This window comes from Grammomys surdaster, unplaced genomic scaffold (assembly GCF_004785775.1).
Source record: "Grammomys surdaster isolate TR1022 unplaced genomic scaffold, NIH_TR_1.0 126278, whole genome shotgun sequence".
In the NCBI taxonomy this organism is placed as follows: Eukaryota; Metazoa; Chordata; class Mammalia; order Rodentia; family Muridae; genus Grammomys; species Grammomys surdaster.
Window position 1 is genome coordinate 5,780,598 of NW_021621078.1, and position 16,912 is coordinate 5,797,509.

Consider the following 16,912-nt stretch of genomic DNA (forward strand, 5'->3'; position numbering starts at 1 on the left):
GCACATGTAGAGGTCAAAGGATAACCTTGGGTGTTGTTCTTTTTTTTAATTCTTTGAGGCAGAATCTCTCCCATTAGCCTGGAATTTCCCACGTCAACTAGACTGGATGGCCAGAGAGCCCCAGCGATCCGCTTGTCTCCACCTCCCCAGTGCAGGGGTTACAAAGACTCACTGCCACACCCAGCTTTTTATGTGGCTTCTGCGGACTGAACCTTGTGCCTGTGAAGCAAGCACTTTTCACCAACTGAGCCATCTCCCAACCCCTGTGTGTACTTTCAACAATTGTTATTTCCAGCTCCTAAGATCACAGTGGTGTTAGCTTTGTCATTTCTTTTTTATGTTTCTCCACAATTAAAATGTTCTCAGAATAATGTATGAAGGACAGGTAAGGATCAGTTAACTGTATGTGACATACACCCATCATGTTACATAAGAACTGAGCACTGTGCATTGAGTTCAACAAGTCACGCCAGTCCCAACAAATATTTTTTTAGATATCCACTAAGCCCAAGGCATCGTGACATGTGACAAAACGGGAGAATTAAGTGTAAGCCTACAGACAAGATGCAGCTTCTTGATTTTGATGCGGTAGCTTTTATTTCCATAGTGATAATAAAGCTGGTGGTGGTCTCAATGATAGACCATTCAGGAAGTCATGATCTAGCATCATGAAGATTTTAAATGTGCTGCAGCTACTAATTACATACTTTCCGTGTAGGTGATGGCCTTGGATCGGCAGAGGACACTGGCCTTGCTGGAAGCGTTCTATGATCAATGCTCTTCCACCACTAGGAGTTTACTTCGAAACCCAAGGCAATGTGAGTGTGGCTCAGAGGGAGGAGTGTGCTGAAGCTGGGTGTCGCAGTACAGTGATAGAGTACCGTGGGATTGTTTTACTCCCCAGGGATCCCACGCATGTCCCCAAGTCACGGCAGCTGTGCCTTATCTACTTGTTCCTATTCCCACAAAATGTACTACTCTTCCTCACAACTAGACGGATTTTCACCAGAGAGCAATCGTCAAACCTGTGTCCTATCAGAACTCAACTAGAACAGCTTTTAAATTTGTTTCAATGAAGAAAGGCTTTGATGGTAATCTGAATGCTTCAGCAACTAAGTTAAGAATGGTTATTCAATTTATAATTGCAATTTAAAATTCTAAGGTTTCTACAGAAGATATGTCCTTTGCCAAAGCAGCTTTACTCACATGCTTTTATGGTAAAATATACATATATACCTACATGACAAAATATTCTTTTATATGTTTATCAATAAAATGATTACAGAGTTGTTGTTTTTTCATTATTGTGTTTCCTTATTTATTATGGATGAGAGAGTGCCATAGCATTCCCGTAGATGTCAGAAGACAGCTTGCAAGTTCTCTCCTTCCACCATGTGAGTCCAGAGGATCCAACTCGGATCCTCCCTCTGCCTTGGCAGCAAACTCGTTTACCCAAGGCATCCTCCTGCCCTATTTTTCTTTTTTAAAGAGAATGTCTTTCAGTGACTGGTTTGTCTTATTTCTGCATGTAGACTTATTACTTGGAGACTTAAGACTCTGTGGGTGCTGTACTAAAAACTGTAGGAGCCACAGTTAAAGCTTAATTACTAAATACTCTGAGAATGGGGACAGGCACGAATTCCAGGATTTTGTGGAATTTTATCTGAGGGGGATGCTTCCTCAGACGGAGTCTCACTGTATCCATTTTGAGAACTCTCAATCTCCCCATCTCACATGAATGCCAGCATCATGGACAGTGTAGTCATATCCAGCATATTTTGTTGCTTTTTAACAAGTGAAATCCTAGTGACTACTATCCAGTCTTTCCTTAAAGTCCTTTCTTCTTCCCTCCATCTCTCCCTTTGTGTCTCCCTCCCTTTCTTTCTTCTGTACTAGAAACTGACCTTACATTAAACATGCAATCAACCCCCACACTGCACTCTTTTAGCTTTTGTGTAAAATTCTAAAGCATGCAACCTTCCTAAGTCTTGGAAGAAAGAGTTGAGGAATGACAAATTGAAGGAAAAGGAAGGGTAGAAATCGAACTGAGTGAAAGATAGCCGTCGGTAAGGCTGGCCTTCATTTGTATAATGGAGAATTCTTAATTTGTTATTATTTGAGTGTGATGTGTGGGGTGGGGGTGCATGCACGCCACAGAGCACATGTGGAAGTTGGAGGGCAACTCTGTGGAATCTATATTCTTCCTCTGCCTCTATATGGACTCTAGACAATCAAATTGAGGTCATCCATGGTGTGCAGCAAACACAACTCTCCAGCCTGTTTTGTAGATATTTTAAAAGATATTTGAGAAGAAAAGACAGTTCCAGTCCCCATATCTACTCTGTGCTTATTGTGAGGAAAGGGACCACAACAGTAAGGGACGAATTTCATTTGTTTTTAGCAATTCAAGCAACAGTCTAAATAACAAAAGAAGAAATATGTTTGTTTTGTAAAATGCACCTTCCAGGAAGAGTGGATAACTAGTTTTAAGATAGTGAGGATTCTTGTGTTCCCTTGAGTATCTAGTTGCAGCAAAATGGTTCCTGATATTTTGTTTTGTCATTGTTTAAGACAATATCTCTTTATGTATGGAACTTGCTATGTTGACTAGGCTAGAGTCAAAACTCACAAAGATCTGTCTGTCGCTACCTCCTGAGTGCTGGGTTAAAGGCATACGTCAGTACATCCAGCTCTGATATTTATTTTAAAGTAATAAGCTTATGTAATAATCACTGCCCTCAATGACATTTTATATTAATTCTATAATTCTGATTCTGTACTATAAGATCAATTGTTTAGATAAATCCTTTGTTTTATGCATTAGGGCCATTTGTCGAATTTGAGGAGATAGAGTTGACTGAGTTCTGGGGAGACATGGATATTAAGAAGCACATTTATGAAGACTTTGATGCACTGCTCTTAAAGATGAATATGTTAGTTGCTGAAAAACTTGCAGGCAAACTCCCAGAAAACAACGATCTTCCACAAGAGCAGACAGAGATCAGTACAGAACAAGAACTTCCATCAGACTCAGCAGCGGAGCCAGGAACTGCCCCACAACTCACCTCCCAAGAGAAACCCCACAGAGCGTCACTTACAGGACAAGGACAGGACAAAAGGCCTCGCAAAACATCTGCTTCAAGACAAGGAGGAAGCAGAGGATCAGCGTCAGAGCAAGGGTCCCGAAAAAGCTCGGCAGTGGAACAAACACAGCAAAGAGGGTCAGTGGCAGAGCAAGGGTCCCGAAGAAGAAGCTCGGGAGTGGAACAAACACAGCAAAGAGGGTCAGTGGCAGAGCAAGGGTCCCGAAAAAGCTCGGCAGTGGAACAAACACAGCAAAGAGGGTCAGTGGCAGAGCAAGGGTCCCGAAGAAGTTCAGCCATGGAACAAGAGCCACAAACAGGGCAAGACCCAAACAGAGATTCAGTGCCAGAACAAGAATCACGCAGAGAATCAAGCACAGAGGGAGGATCACAGAGAGGGTCCGTTTCAGAACCTGGACAACGCAGAGCATCAATAACAGGACAACGCAGGAAGTCATCTGTAGATGACGCTAGTAGTTCTTCAGAAGCAGGGCCGCGCAGAGGATCAGTGACAGATCAAGGACAGCGCAGAGGATCCGGAGGTCAGCGCAAAGGGTCTGCAGGGAGCAAAATGTCAGCTTCAGAATATGGACCACCTCAAGAGTCCATAACAGAAGAGCCCCTCGTTGAGTCAGAACAAGGACCACAAATAGGCGCCATTCAAGAAGAACAGAATGCAGACTCAGCTCCACAATTAGAAGAAGGCGGTGCCTCAAACGAAAGTAAAACCTCAGAATTTGATAAAATGGAATCTCAAGAAAAAGAGCCTTTGGGGCTCATCAACGAAGAGCAAGTCCCCATGGATTCCGAACAGCGTGAAGAAGTTCCTACATCCAGCAAAAAGGAACATCCATCAGGTAGCCCCAAAAAAGACCACCTTTCAGGTAGTTATTTAGTTCTATAAAATCATCTCTTTTATAGATTTTTGAAATAATTTTACAAAATTTTCAGTTTTCTGGAGTGGCCGTTAAAAAGTCTTTTTGGAAAGTACTCATTTAAGTTAGGATCTTTGCTGGCTATCATGTCATGTAAACCACAGGCCTATTTTGGTATTCAACCCTTGAGTCTAGACATTGAAGTCTCAACTAAATGAAAACCAGAATGCTTATTATTAATTTTCCTAGAGTTTCGTTTGTACCAAAACTCCATTAATAAGAAATCTAGCAGCCGGGCAGTGGTGGTGCACGCCTTTAATCCCAGCACTTGGGAGACATAGCAGGCGGATTTCTGAGTTCGAGGCCAGCCTGGTCTACAGAGTGAGTTCCAGGACAGCCAGGGCTACACAGAGAAACCCTGTCTCGAAAATGTTTTAATGGGGGAGGGGGGCGGGAGATGTTTTGTTTTTATTTGTTTGGATTTATTTATTTATTTATTTATTTATGTCTTTTGTTTTTCGAGACAGGGTTTCTCTGTGTAGCCCTGGCTGTCCTAGAACTTGTTCTTTAGACCAGGCTGTCCTTGAACTCAGAGATCCACCTGCCTCTGCTTCCCAACTACTGGGATTAAAGGCATATGCTGCCACCACCCAGCTTTTAATTGGGTTATTTTTGTAAAGGAAGACACATTTCTGTGTTAAATGCAAGTCACTTAATTTTTCTATATTTCAACAATTAAATGGGTCAGGCATAGTGGCATATGCCTTTAATCTCGGCACTGAAGTGACAGAGGAAAGTGGATTGCTGCCAGTCTGGCCTATGTAATGCATTCCTGACCAGCTAGGGCTACATAGAGAAAACATGTCTCAAACAAACAAACAAACAAAACCAGGCTTTTGCTTCTTTCATTTCTGAATCTTTTCTAGAAGAGTTTCCAAAAGCTGTATTTCAGACAGAGGACACTCTAAACTTTTTTTAAATTTTTATTTTATGTGCATGGGTGTTTTACATGTCTGCACCATGTGTACAGTACCCACAGAGACCAGAAGAAGATGACAGATCCACTGGAGTTGGAGCTACAGATGGTTGTGAGACACCATCTGGTCTGAGAGCTGGGAGCTCTCAGACAGAATCTAGGAGCTGAGAACAAAGCCTAGACCCTCTTCAAGCACAAGTGCTCTTAAATGACTAAGCCATCCCTCCAGGCCCCTGAATTTCCATTTGTATTCTTCCCATTAATTAGAATTTAGACATCTAGCAACACTTTGCTATAAGAGAGACTGGAGGGTAGGGGGAGGCTGGAGAGATGGCTCAGTGGTTAAGAGCAGTGACTGCTCTTTCAGAGGTCCTGAATTCAATTCCCAGTAACTACATGGTGGCTCACAACCATCTTTAATGGAGATCTGATGCCCTCTTCTGGTGTGTCTGAAGACAGCAACAGTGTGCCTTCATACATGAGATAAATAAATAAGTCCTTAAAAAAAAAAATAAGAGAGACTGGGGAACATAAACCTTACTTTTGTGGCCAAACAGCTTTCACCACAGAGCCTCTCTCAACAATTAAAGTTATTAAGTGTTTTTATTATGGTTGCTTACGAAAGACTTACATAGTGAAGGACTTGGGGTTTGGGTTGTTATGTCTGCAAAGAATTTGTCTCATCACTAAACTCAGAATGTCTAATGAATTATTTCTACCCATAAGAATTTTCTTCTCTCTCTCCTTCTCTCTTCTCTCTCTCTGTCTCTCTCTGTCTCTCTGTCTGTCTCTCTCTCTCTCTGTCTCTCTCTCTCTCTGTCTGTCTCTCTCTCTCTGTCTCTCTCTCTCTCTGTCTGTCTCTCTCTCTCTCTGTGTCTCTCTCTCTCTCTCTCTCTCTCTCTGTCTCTCTCTGTCTCTCTGTCTCTCTCTCTGTCTCTCTCTCTCTCTCTGTCTCTCTCTCTCTCTCTCTCTCTCTCTCTGGTCAAAGGAAAACTTTCAGGAGTATTTCCATCTAGCATAGGAATCCTTTGATTAAATTCAAGTCGTTGGGTTTGACAGCAAGCACTGTCACCTGCTGTGTCGTAACACCAGCCCTGCCATTTTCTTGTGTTTCCCTTAGGAACTTCAAAAAGGGATTCTCAGAAAGACAAAGCCTGTGAACCAAAGCCCCAACATGTAGAAGGAAAAAAATGGTCAGGTAAGTCCTCACTTAACCTTCCTTTCCTTTGTACCCTAGAGGAAAGACCTGGTTAAAACGAAATGAAATAAAATGGGTTGTGTTGTATAATGTGTCTTTCACAGGAGAATTTTTGATTTGTGACTGGAAGATGAAGCATGTCAAATCTGAAGATGAGGAACAGGCCAAATTAATCTGTGATGACTCCAGATTCACAGGTACATTTTTAATAAACTAGGAAAGGCAGGTGACGGCCTAATACAGGACTTCAGTTCACCACTGCACCTCCTGAAGTTGGGGTTTAGCTAAAGCACACCGAAATCCTTATACTGTCTTGTCCCTGGAAACTGACAGACCTAAATGGAAGCACGATGGGTGTTTTTGGCAGCAGTGTGCTATTGGTGGTGACATGTACTATTGGTGATGGATTACCATTGGCGAATGCTTAGAGCATCTAACATTTAAATATCTAGCAGCGCTATACTTTAACTACTACATTGCCGTAATACTGCTTGATCCAAGCATATGAAAGGACACAGATATTAGATATTAAAACTCAATAAAAATAACTATTTTCCTAGTAGGTCTATACCCAAACATGTTAGAAAGGCGAGAGTCTGTCTTGTTTACAAAGACTTAACAGTGAAAAGAAACTGTTGAACAGATGGAAGGGCGGTTCTTAGCTATCTGATAAGCCACATGTTTAGCTATGATTGTTTTGAGTAATGCTCAGAGTTTTTTTAAATGACAATTTATTATACTTTCTTCATCACTTTAAAAAGTACAACTAGGGGGCTGGAGAGGTGGCTCAGCAGTTAAGAGCACTGACTGCTCTTCCAGAGGTCCTGAGTTCAATTCCCAGCAACCACATGGTGGCTCACAACTCTCTGTAATGGGATCCCACTTCCTCTTCTAGTGTGTCTGAAGACAGCTACAGTCTACTGTACTATAAATAAAATAAATAAAATAATTTTTTAAAGTGCAACTAATCATAGTTTAAAGCAAGATTCTTTTCTATCTGCAATCTTCTCATTTAAGCCTGAATTAAATCTAATTAATTAATTGGTGCTTGTTCATGTGATTTATACATGTGTGGTACACATGGCTGCAGGTTGGTGATATATCTTCTTCTGCTGTGGACACCTTACCATTGTACATGGAGTCTTTCCCAGAACCTGGAGCTTGCCATTTCAGCCTGACTGCGTCCCCCAGCACTGGGGTTTAAGCACTGTACCCAGTTTTTTACATGGCTGCTAGGAATCTAAACCAGCTCCTCAAGGTTGCCCAGCAAGCAGTTTACACACTGAGTCATTTTCCAAAACCCAAATCATGCTTTCTTTCCTCAAAATATTTTAATGAACATGTATAACATTTGTTAAGCTCCTATGGCTCGCAAGCTCATGTTCTTCATCTATGTCAATTTTTATTGACAACATTTTTAGAATCTCACGAGAAATGATTGTTTCTGAGTTATCAGATGCTCTCATAGGAGGCACAAGTGACTGGATCTATGAGTGGTGTAACACGAGTCAGTAGGATGACATGTTATGGAATATAATGTTGTGTCATTGAACGTCAGGACAAATATATTGGCCAACGATCTTAGGGGGAGGAGTTGGTGTATAGCATTTACGAAAGCATTTAACTGATTAGTCTGGCGGTAGCTGCTTTATGTGCACCTGCTCCAACAGAGCACGCTCTCTCTCTCAGCCATCTCCTCTGCATCACTCTTGATTTTAGGCAGCTTTCTTCACATTGTCTCAAAAACAACCACAAAAGCATCCATCTATGTATTACATGCTACTAACTCAACAATCAGAATACAAACCCAAAACCACCCTGGTGGTTCTCAAAATAGTGCTGAGGCTAACTCTGTTTGGCCTAGAGCAGGTTGCACTGTTGTTACAAATGAATTCTTGGCCAAACCTTACATCATCCATCCAAGCAGCAAGGGTGGGAAGACTCCGTGCCCTCTCTAAACTGACAGTGGAAGAGAATTGTTCTCCCAGTGAAACTACAGTTGCTGTCATCATAGAGAGAGAACATGGATTCCCAAGAGGCAAAACCATTGATATTGGTGCCAGGTTTTATCTCTGTGGTAGAGCTCTTGTTTAGAATATGCAAAACCTTGTAGCCAATCACCTACACCCAAACAAAGTGATGGGAGGTGTCCATAATAACAGGTGCTTACTTTTTCCCTAAGGTTTGAGGGAAACAATTACTTTACTGCTTGATATGTCTTCCTGCTTCACAGACCTCCATGCGACTATTAGGAATTTTCAGGCTTACAAGGGGATCAGAGGGAGGAGTGCCTTCAATGGAGTCTCCCTCAATTTGCTGCAGTTTGTACAGCTCCTAGAGACATTTGTCGGTGAAGACACCTCCTATAGCGTCAGCAAGAACCTCACCTCCTTTTTTCAGAAGAACTATTCTGAAACGAAGCAAGAGAAAATTAAAGCCTTAGAACAGGTGGGTAACATTTACCAATGCAGCAAGTAAGGTCACTATTATCTGTAAATCCCCAACCTTGGTTCTTCCTAGTGTGCCATCTCTTTAGAAATGTACAACCAAGCCGAGACATGGTGCCGCACCCCTTTAATCCCAGCACTCAGGAGACAGAGGCAGGCAGATCTCTGTGATTTCGAGGGCAGCCTGATCTACAGAGGGAGTTCCAGGTCAGCAAGAGTTATGCAGAGCAACCCTGTCCCCAAAACAAACAAAAGCAACCCAGTATAACCATTAAATAAAGCTTTGACTGGGGCCTGGAGAGATGGCTCGGAGGTTAAGAGCACTGGTTGCTCTTCCAGAGGTCCTGAGTTCAATTCCCAGCAACCACATGGAGGCTCACAACCATCTGTAATAGGATCTGATGCCCTCTTCTGGTGTGTTTAAAGACAATGATGTACTCACATAAAATAAACTTTGATTGGTAAGACTACACTCCAGAGAACTCATTTTCCTAAAAATGACATGATTCCGTGGCAAGAGATGGCCTATGGTATAGCTTTGTTTCTGTCCTTTGAAGCCCGAGGTGCAGGCATGTGTAAATATGAAGGCATAAAGGCATGAAGGTGTGTGTGTGTGTGTGTGTGTGTGTGTGTGTGTGTGTGTGCACTGTCTGTCTTGTGGGAGCATGTGGAGATGCATATACTTACAGATGTGCTTATGCCTTGAGTATGTGTTTTTATCCACAGGCTCCCAGTTGCACACTTCCCCTAGGCACTTACTGCTTTCTTGAGTGCTAAGCGTACACACACTGCCTTATATGAGCAACTTACTCTGTCTCCTGGGAAATGTAGAAATTAGTTTCACTATGTTTATTCAAGTAATCTCATTGTCCTTATGAGTCTTCTCAGCCTAATTCCAGGCTTGATATATCTTTGGCCTGCTCAATGCAGTCTCCTTCCCATAATCAAAAAGTACTTATTTACTTGTGTGTGTGTGTGTGTGTGTGTGTGTGTGTGTGTGTATGTGCATGTGTGTGTATGTGTGTGTGTGTGTTGTGCTGAGGATCAAACCTAAGGTTTTATATATCCTAGCCAAGTGTTTGACCACTGAGCTATCCCTCTAGAGCTTGTTTTTTTGACACTGAGTCTTGCTATGTAGCCAGGCTATCATTGAATTCATAATCCTTCTGATTCAGCCTCCTGGGTTCTGGGACCATAGATATGTGCTGCTATGACTGGCATATTCATTATTTTTATAATTAAAATCAAGCTATTTAATAGTTCAATAATTGTCCATTATCTAATTAATAAAATTATTTAGTGACAATTCTAAAAAAAATCTGTTAAGATCAATGTTAGGTTAAATAAATGTTAAATATAAACATTTTTCTTTTTTCTTTTAAAAAAGTTTTTATTTTAAATTACCTGTACATGTGTGTGAGAGTCTCTGTATGTGCGCATGAGTGTAGGTACCTATGGAGGCCAGAGGCTTTGGATTCCCTGGAGCTAGATTTATAGACAGTTGTGAGCAGCCAGATAGGAGAATCTAACTTGGATCTTCTGGAAGAATAGCCAGATGTACTTGTCACTGATGAGCTGTCTCTCCAGCCTCACAGATATCTTCTTTTAATGTAGTTTTGTTGTTGATGTTGACGATGATGTTGTTGTTGTTATTTGAACACTGTCATTTATTTCTTCCTTTTATTATAAAATATATGCCCTTAAAAAGTCTGATAGAGCTGCCCACATGTTTATCCTACTTTTAAATAATCAAGAAAGGAATGGAAAGAAATAATCAAGCATCTTTAAGGAGCATATTGCCCTCTCTAATCTGAAGTGTTTTGGCCTTGCACAGAGAATCCTTGGATGTCGTTGGTTGAAAAGTGAAATGGAAGTGGCAAGTTAGGGGGTTAAATCCATCTCTGTGGTTCCCGCTATTGTCTTTATCCCAAAGCAAAGTTGCTTCAATAAGAAAAAAAAAAAAGCTACACTTTCTTTAAATGCAAAATGAAGAGTATATATATATACTTTTTATCCTGCTTGTATCCTAGGCCAGACAAAATTCCTTCCGAGTCCGACGGAAAATTCTTCTGGAAGCCCTCTTTGATAAGTGGGACAATGATGGCTCGGGCTTCCTGAATCTGAATGAAGTTGATGAGCTGCTGTATACATATAAGGAGGGGATGGAAAGAGAATCCATGAAGAAAGGTAAACAAACGACTAGCATGCTCCTAGTTAAGATGTGCCAACAACCCGGCTTTCAGTCTCTCAACACGATGCCACATACGCACAGTCAAAAACAAGTGGTAGAGGCTGGGGTGACTCAGTTGGTCATAGCTCATGCTATGTAAGCGTAGGCTCTGAATTTGGATCCCCAGCTCCTGCATGAAAGTCAGGCACTGGGGTAGGTCAGGCACCTCAGCACTGGAGAAGCAGAGTCACAGGGATCCCTGAAACATATTGGTCAGCGGGTGAGCTCAAGTTTCAGTGAGGGACCCTATCTCAAAAGTAAGATTGAGAGTAATTGAGAAAAACACCTAATCCATATGCACACACACTGGCATGTACAAGTGCACACATTCATGAATAACAGAGAGAGAGACAGAGAGAGAGACAGAGAGAGACAGAGAGAGAGAAACAGAGAGAGAGAGAGACAGAGAGAGAGAAACAGAGAGAGAAACAGAGAGAGAGAGAAACAGAGAGAGAGAGACAGAGAGAGAAACAGAGAGAGACAGAGAGACAGAGAGACAGAGAGAGACAGAGAGACAGAGAGAGACAGAGAGAGAGGGCTATTCTAAACATATCAGATATCTTTCCAAGCCTGCTGGTATATTTAATTTTTTCTTCTTCTTTCAGGCCTGGGATTAAATTTACCCCCTTTATTTTACTTTTTAAATTTCATTCTTTTAAACAGAGTTTCACCAAGCCTTTGAGGCTGAAGTTAGTGTTGTTAAATGGGAAATAGCGAGAGCTGGAGAGCATGTAGATGAACCAGAGCCTGTGTTCCTCTTCATGGAGAACAGAGTGTGTTACAGTGTTTGCAGTAGCTCTGGAGCCCAAGCTGATTCTATCTGTGAACTGATCATAGGCACTTCTGGGGCTAAAACCCAGACCATGCGTCCTGAACTCTCACTTTCTATCTGCGTTTGTAAGTTCTAAACTTTCAAGTCTGGCTGGGTCTAAAGTTCTTCTTCGTAGTCTAAGCTTTTATTCTTTCCCTTATCTATCTGTCTATCTATCTATCTATCTATCTATCTATCTATCTATCTACTGGTTTTTAGAGACAGTGTTTCCCTATGTAGCCCTGGTTATTCAGGAACCCACTCTATAAATTAGCCTGGCCTCGAACTCTGCCTGCCTCTGCCTCCAAGTGCTGGGATTAAATCAGCTTCAGTTTTCATGTTTGAATTATTATACATGGTAGGTCAGTGCTTTATCTGTGAATTATATCCCCAGGCCTCTTTTTTACTTATGACTATGAGTCAGGGTCTCACTGGCAAGGTTGGCCTTGAAATCATTGAGGTTGTCCAAGCAGGTCTTGAGTGTTTGATCCTCTTGCATCCTATCTCCTGAGTAGCTGGGATTACAAATCCATGCCACCAGGCCTGGCTGGAATAATGTCTTAAAAATCGGAAAACTCCACATCAATATTGTTCTTTTTTCTTCCTTTAACAACTGAACACCAAGTACATCCGAGCCACATGGCCTGACCTCAAAGGGAGGGAAAGTAAACTTGGTTCAAGTTCAGACTGATGAGATCCCTCCCCTCTCTCTCTTTTTTAACTTTATTGGGGGGGGGGGGGTTAATCATTTATTTATTTATTTTATGGGCATTGGTATTTTGTCTGCATGCATGTCTGTACGAGAGTGTTGAGTCCTCTGCAACTGGAGTTACAGACAGTTGTGAGCCACCATGTGGGTGCTGGGAATTGAACTCAGGACCTCTGGAAGAACACCCAGTGTGCTCTTAACCGCTGAGCCATCTCTCCAGCCCCAGTTTTTATTCTCTTTAATGATTTTTTTCTCTTCCTTTTTCTCTTCTTTTTTTTTTCTTATATTTTTGCTTCCCCTAGTTGACATAAAACTTTTTTTTTTTTTTGGTTTGAAAACTGGGACAAGGCCAGGCAGTGGCACATGCCTTTAATCCCAGCACTTAGGAGGCAGAGACAGGCGGATTTCTGAGTTCGAGGCCAGCCTGGTCTACAGAATGAGTTCCAGGATAGCCCAGGCTATAAAGAGAAACCCTGTCTCAAAAAAACAAAAACAAAACACAAAAACAAAAAAAGAGAAGAAAAGAAAAGGAAAGGAAAGAAAAGGAAACAAAAGAAAGGAAAGGAAAACTGGGACATTAGGAAGGACTAAGAAACTCTTCTGTCTCTTCCGATTACCATGCCCTTGGCACATTTGAAGATTGCAAATGGGCTGTTTGTAGTATGCTCTTCACACAGATTAGTAATCAAATCCAGATTATTCATCCTTTGACCAGATCAGAATATATAATCAAAATTCATATTGAATTCTATTCAAAAATCCTATGATAATAACATTGATAAGTTGATTAGAAAGATATCTGCTAGGCTGGGCATAGAAACCAGTAGATAGCGTTCTTGAATCACAGGCTCAAAGCCTTGAATTTGATTCCCAGTACTTCATTAGCCAGGTGCTACAGTTCACATCTGTAGAACCAGCAAGTTCAAGGCTAATCTGGGATACATGAGACCCTTCTCTCAAAAAAAAATTTTTTTCTGTCAGTCCTTCTACTTTAAAGTTACTTTTTTTGTGTGAATAGTGTTGAGTGGGTGTATTGAAAACTCAGGAAAGCTTTCTGCTTTTGCCAAACTTTTCATTGATAATAGCGTGTAACCGTTTCTTGTTTGAGTCATTGGGTTGTAACCTGATATTGTCACTATTTGTTTTAATGCCCATATTGCCCCAGATTTAGTCCTTTTTTGCCTGGCTCCTATGATCTCTCACCCTCAACATTGTATTCTGAAAATTTTCAAACATACAGCCACTCTGAAAGACTCTAACAAGGCATCTGGCTATCCATGCACAGTCTATACTCTGCCAGTGACACCACCATGGCTTCTTGTTACCGCTCTATTCTCTCCTTATCCTTTTACCATCCTTCTCCTGTACCTTCCATGAGTCCAGCCAGTACAAAGCTGAGCAATCCTGGGGGATGGGGAGGGTGTGAGGACTATAGAAAAGAAGACTCAGAGACAATGGTTAGAAATCAGGAGGGCTGTCCTGTCATTGCTGCGACAGCCTTGACTTTAATTCTCTTAGGCTTTTTGTACTTTACAGCATCGTATGAAACAAAGTCACAAGCCAGCAGAGATGATGGCTGTCGTACATTTGATATCTTTATCCATCCAGAGGCCTTCCTTAGTCATCTCTGTTCCTCCAAGATTAACAGAACTTTCAGCCCCTCGCCTTGAGCTTCAAGTGTGTCCCCTCCTATCAATCCATGTTTGTCATTCAGCAGGTCAGAAAATCTGCCACTAGACCCTGGCGTGACTTGACTCTGCCTGACAGGCAGATTTTCACAGAAGCAGGCAAACAGGCTCCCAACATCTACCTATTTCTGTTATTTTTGATACGTTTTAAAGCAAAACATATGCTTCTTCCCGAATATCATTAACTTGAGGTCAATATTTAGTTAACTGTTTTTTTCCCTCTTTGATACAAAATTGGGTGTGCAAATTTTAAGGGTGAATTTGCTGAGTTTTTGACAAATCCATAAGCAGTGTAGCTCATGCTTCTTGAGAGGAATAGAACGAAAAGCTCCTCATGTCCTTTTCCCGCACAGTCCCCACAGCACAGTCCCCAAGGCAACCAGCGAGGTTTCCCCATCAGCGTCTTTCTCGTCTAGACCTCACAAAAATAGAATCACGAAGTGTATGCTGTCTACGGAAAGACTTCTTTCGCTCAGCATGTTTCCTGAGATGCTGAGGTACTGTGGATTCTGAGCCACCAGGCAGATGGGTATTTTCGGTTTTAAAAGAAACCTCAATCTTCTCTGCCATTTTAATGACTCCATCATTCTTTGAGCTCGTCTTTGCTTTTTGATATGAGATCTTCTGGGTTCAATCTTATGCTTCACGTGTTTCCATTCATAACTTCCCCGGGAACCTTGGTATCTTTTGCTGAAAGGTGGTATTTAGAAGCCAAGATTTGAGTTATACATGTGCCGGTTTCTCCCAAGGCTCTGCTCTCTTTCTCTGGAGACAAAGATTTGCGTGTATTTGCATATTCACAGACATTGTTATATGAATATAAAACACATCTCTGTATATCTTTGTCTCCTAATATTACAAATTGTGAGCTTATACCAATACCTCTATGTCCAATTCAAAACAACAGAACTGCCGGGCAGTGGTGGTGCACGCCTTTATTCCCAGCACTTGGGAGGGAGAGGCAGGCGGATTTCTGAGTTCGAGGCCAGCCTGGTCTACTGAGTGAGTTCCAGGACAGCCAGGGCTACACAGAGAAACCCTGTCTCGAAAAAAACAACAACAAAAAATTATTTACTTTACATCTCTAATGCAGTTTTCTCTCCCTCCTCTCCTTCCAGTCCCTCCCTCTCCCCTCCCCTGCCCCACCCACCCCTTCTCTCCTCTTCCTCAGAATAGGGGAGGCCTCCCATGGATTTCAACCAGGCTTTGCATATTAAGTTGCAGTAGGACTAGGTGCATCTTCTTCTATTGAGGCAGCCCAGCTAGGGGAAAGGGATCCAAAAGCAGGCAATGCGGTCAGAGACAGCACCTGCTCTGACTTTAGGAGTCCCACATGAAGACCCAGCTGCACAACTGTTACATATGTGCAGAGGGCCTAGGTCCATCCCATGCATGCTTTCAGTCTCCATGAGCCCCTATGAGCCCAACAGAGCCCATTTTTATTTTCTCCCACTTTTATAGATCCTTTCCCTCACCACATCAACTCCACAGAGGGATGTACTTGGCATGTTTCTTAGGCTCTGATGTTCCATGTATGCCAAGGCTCTTCAGTCCCACAGATGCCCTCCGCAGCCCAGTCAAGCTCCAGCTGCCTATGCTCAACTGACTGGTACATGAAGTCTTACTAAGCCAGATTCCTCATATTGGGCTTCCCTTTGCTATAAATATTCCCTTTGTCTTGATTAGGTTGTGACTCCATATACCAGGATGTCCCTCCATTTGGATACCCTCTTTACTCCATTCAGTATTCAGAATCTAAACGGGACTTGACACCCAAACTTAGCCTATCCATAGAGCTACTTTCTTCACTGCAAGGGCTCAAGGCTGCTCTTCCACTATCCCTGCTCTGCTGGGACTCGGATAATCCATGCACAATATCCCTGAAAGATGCCCTTCTCAACAATGAGCTCTGACCAAAAGTAGATACTTCCCTTGTTCTGCCCAAGGTAATGGCATTAGGACAGCATTGGCCAAGGAGAGACAGGAACCAAGAGCAGAGAAAGAACAGGAAAAAGAACTCATGAAGCACTTTTTTGTTTGTTTGGTTTGGTTTTGGTGTTTTTGAGACAGGGTCTCACTGTGTATCCCTGGCTGTCCTGGAACTCACTATGTAGACCAGGCTGGCCTTGAACTCACAGAAATCTCACCTCCCTCCTAAATTCTGGGATTAAAGGTGTAAACTGTCTACCCAGCTTCATGAAGCACTTTGAATCTGTTTAGAGAGTGAAACACTTAGGATGTTTTTGGTTCAAATAATAGAAGACACAACCCAAAGCAGTTAGAAAAGAGCCTCCTCTCTCATGGAACATCCAGGCTGGTTAAGGGCACAAGGGCTTGGAGAGTGAGGTCAAATGTGAAATTAGGAGGTGTCCAGTTCCTCCTTATTCTCTTGCTTTCACCCTGGCCCTTTCTCTGCTCTGTTTTGACCCAATTATCATACAACCCTTCCCCTTGTGGAAGCAGATTCAGGCTCGTGGTATCTCAGGATCACTCAAGTCAACAGGAATAAAACAGAAACTATCCTCCACCTAATCACTGGAGCAAAAAGTCTAACATCCAGGCATGATGATAAACACCTTCAAACCTGCCACTCAGGAAGCAGAGACAGGTGGATCTCCGTGAATTCAAGTCCAGCCTGGTCTACTTGGCAAGTTCCAGGCCAGCCAGGGCTAAATAGTAAGATTCTGTCTCAAGAGAAAAAAAAGAAAAAAGAAAAACAAACAAAACAAAAAAAACCAAAAAACATAAAAGGCTTGGCATTATACTACACTGAACCAGCCACTCTGACTAGAGGCACAGAATGTCCTGTGCCTCTGGAGTGACCCTGAAATACATACTCTACCTCTAAAACTACAATGGATCTCACTCAAACTCATTTCTGCAATGAGAATAGAG

General features: G+C 42.1%; 1 protein-coding gene across 1 annotated transcript in view; it reads left to right on the forward strand.

The window, feature by feature from the left end:
* Efcab5 (EF-hand calcium binding domain 5) overlaps positions 1-16,912 on the forward strand; it is an 89,669-nt gene that overhangs the window by 40,135 nt on the left and 32,622 nt on the right. The window contains exons 4-9 of the mRNA XM_028759345.1: positions 719-818; positions 2,825-3,967; positions 6,055-6,132; positions 6,237-6,329; positions 8,366-8,580; positions 10,610-10,766. Of these exons, the coding sequence (XP_028615178.1) occupies positions 719-818; positions 2,825-3,967; positions 6,055-6,132; positions 6,237-6,329; positions 8,366-8,580; positions 10,610-10,766 (1,786 nt within the window). The remainder of the gene's footprint in view (positions 1-718; positions 819-2,824; positions 3,968-6,054; positions 6,133-6,236; positions 6,330-8,365; positions 8,581-10,609; positions 10,767-16,912) is intronic.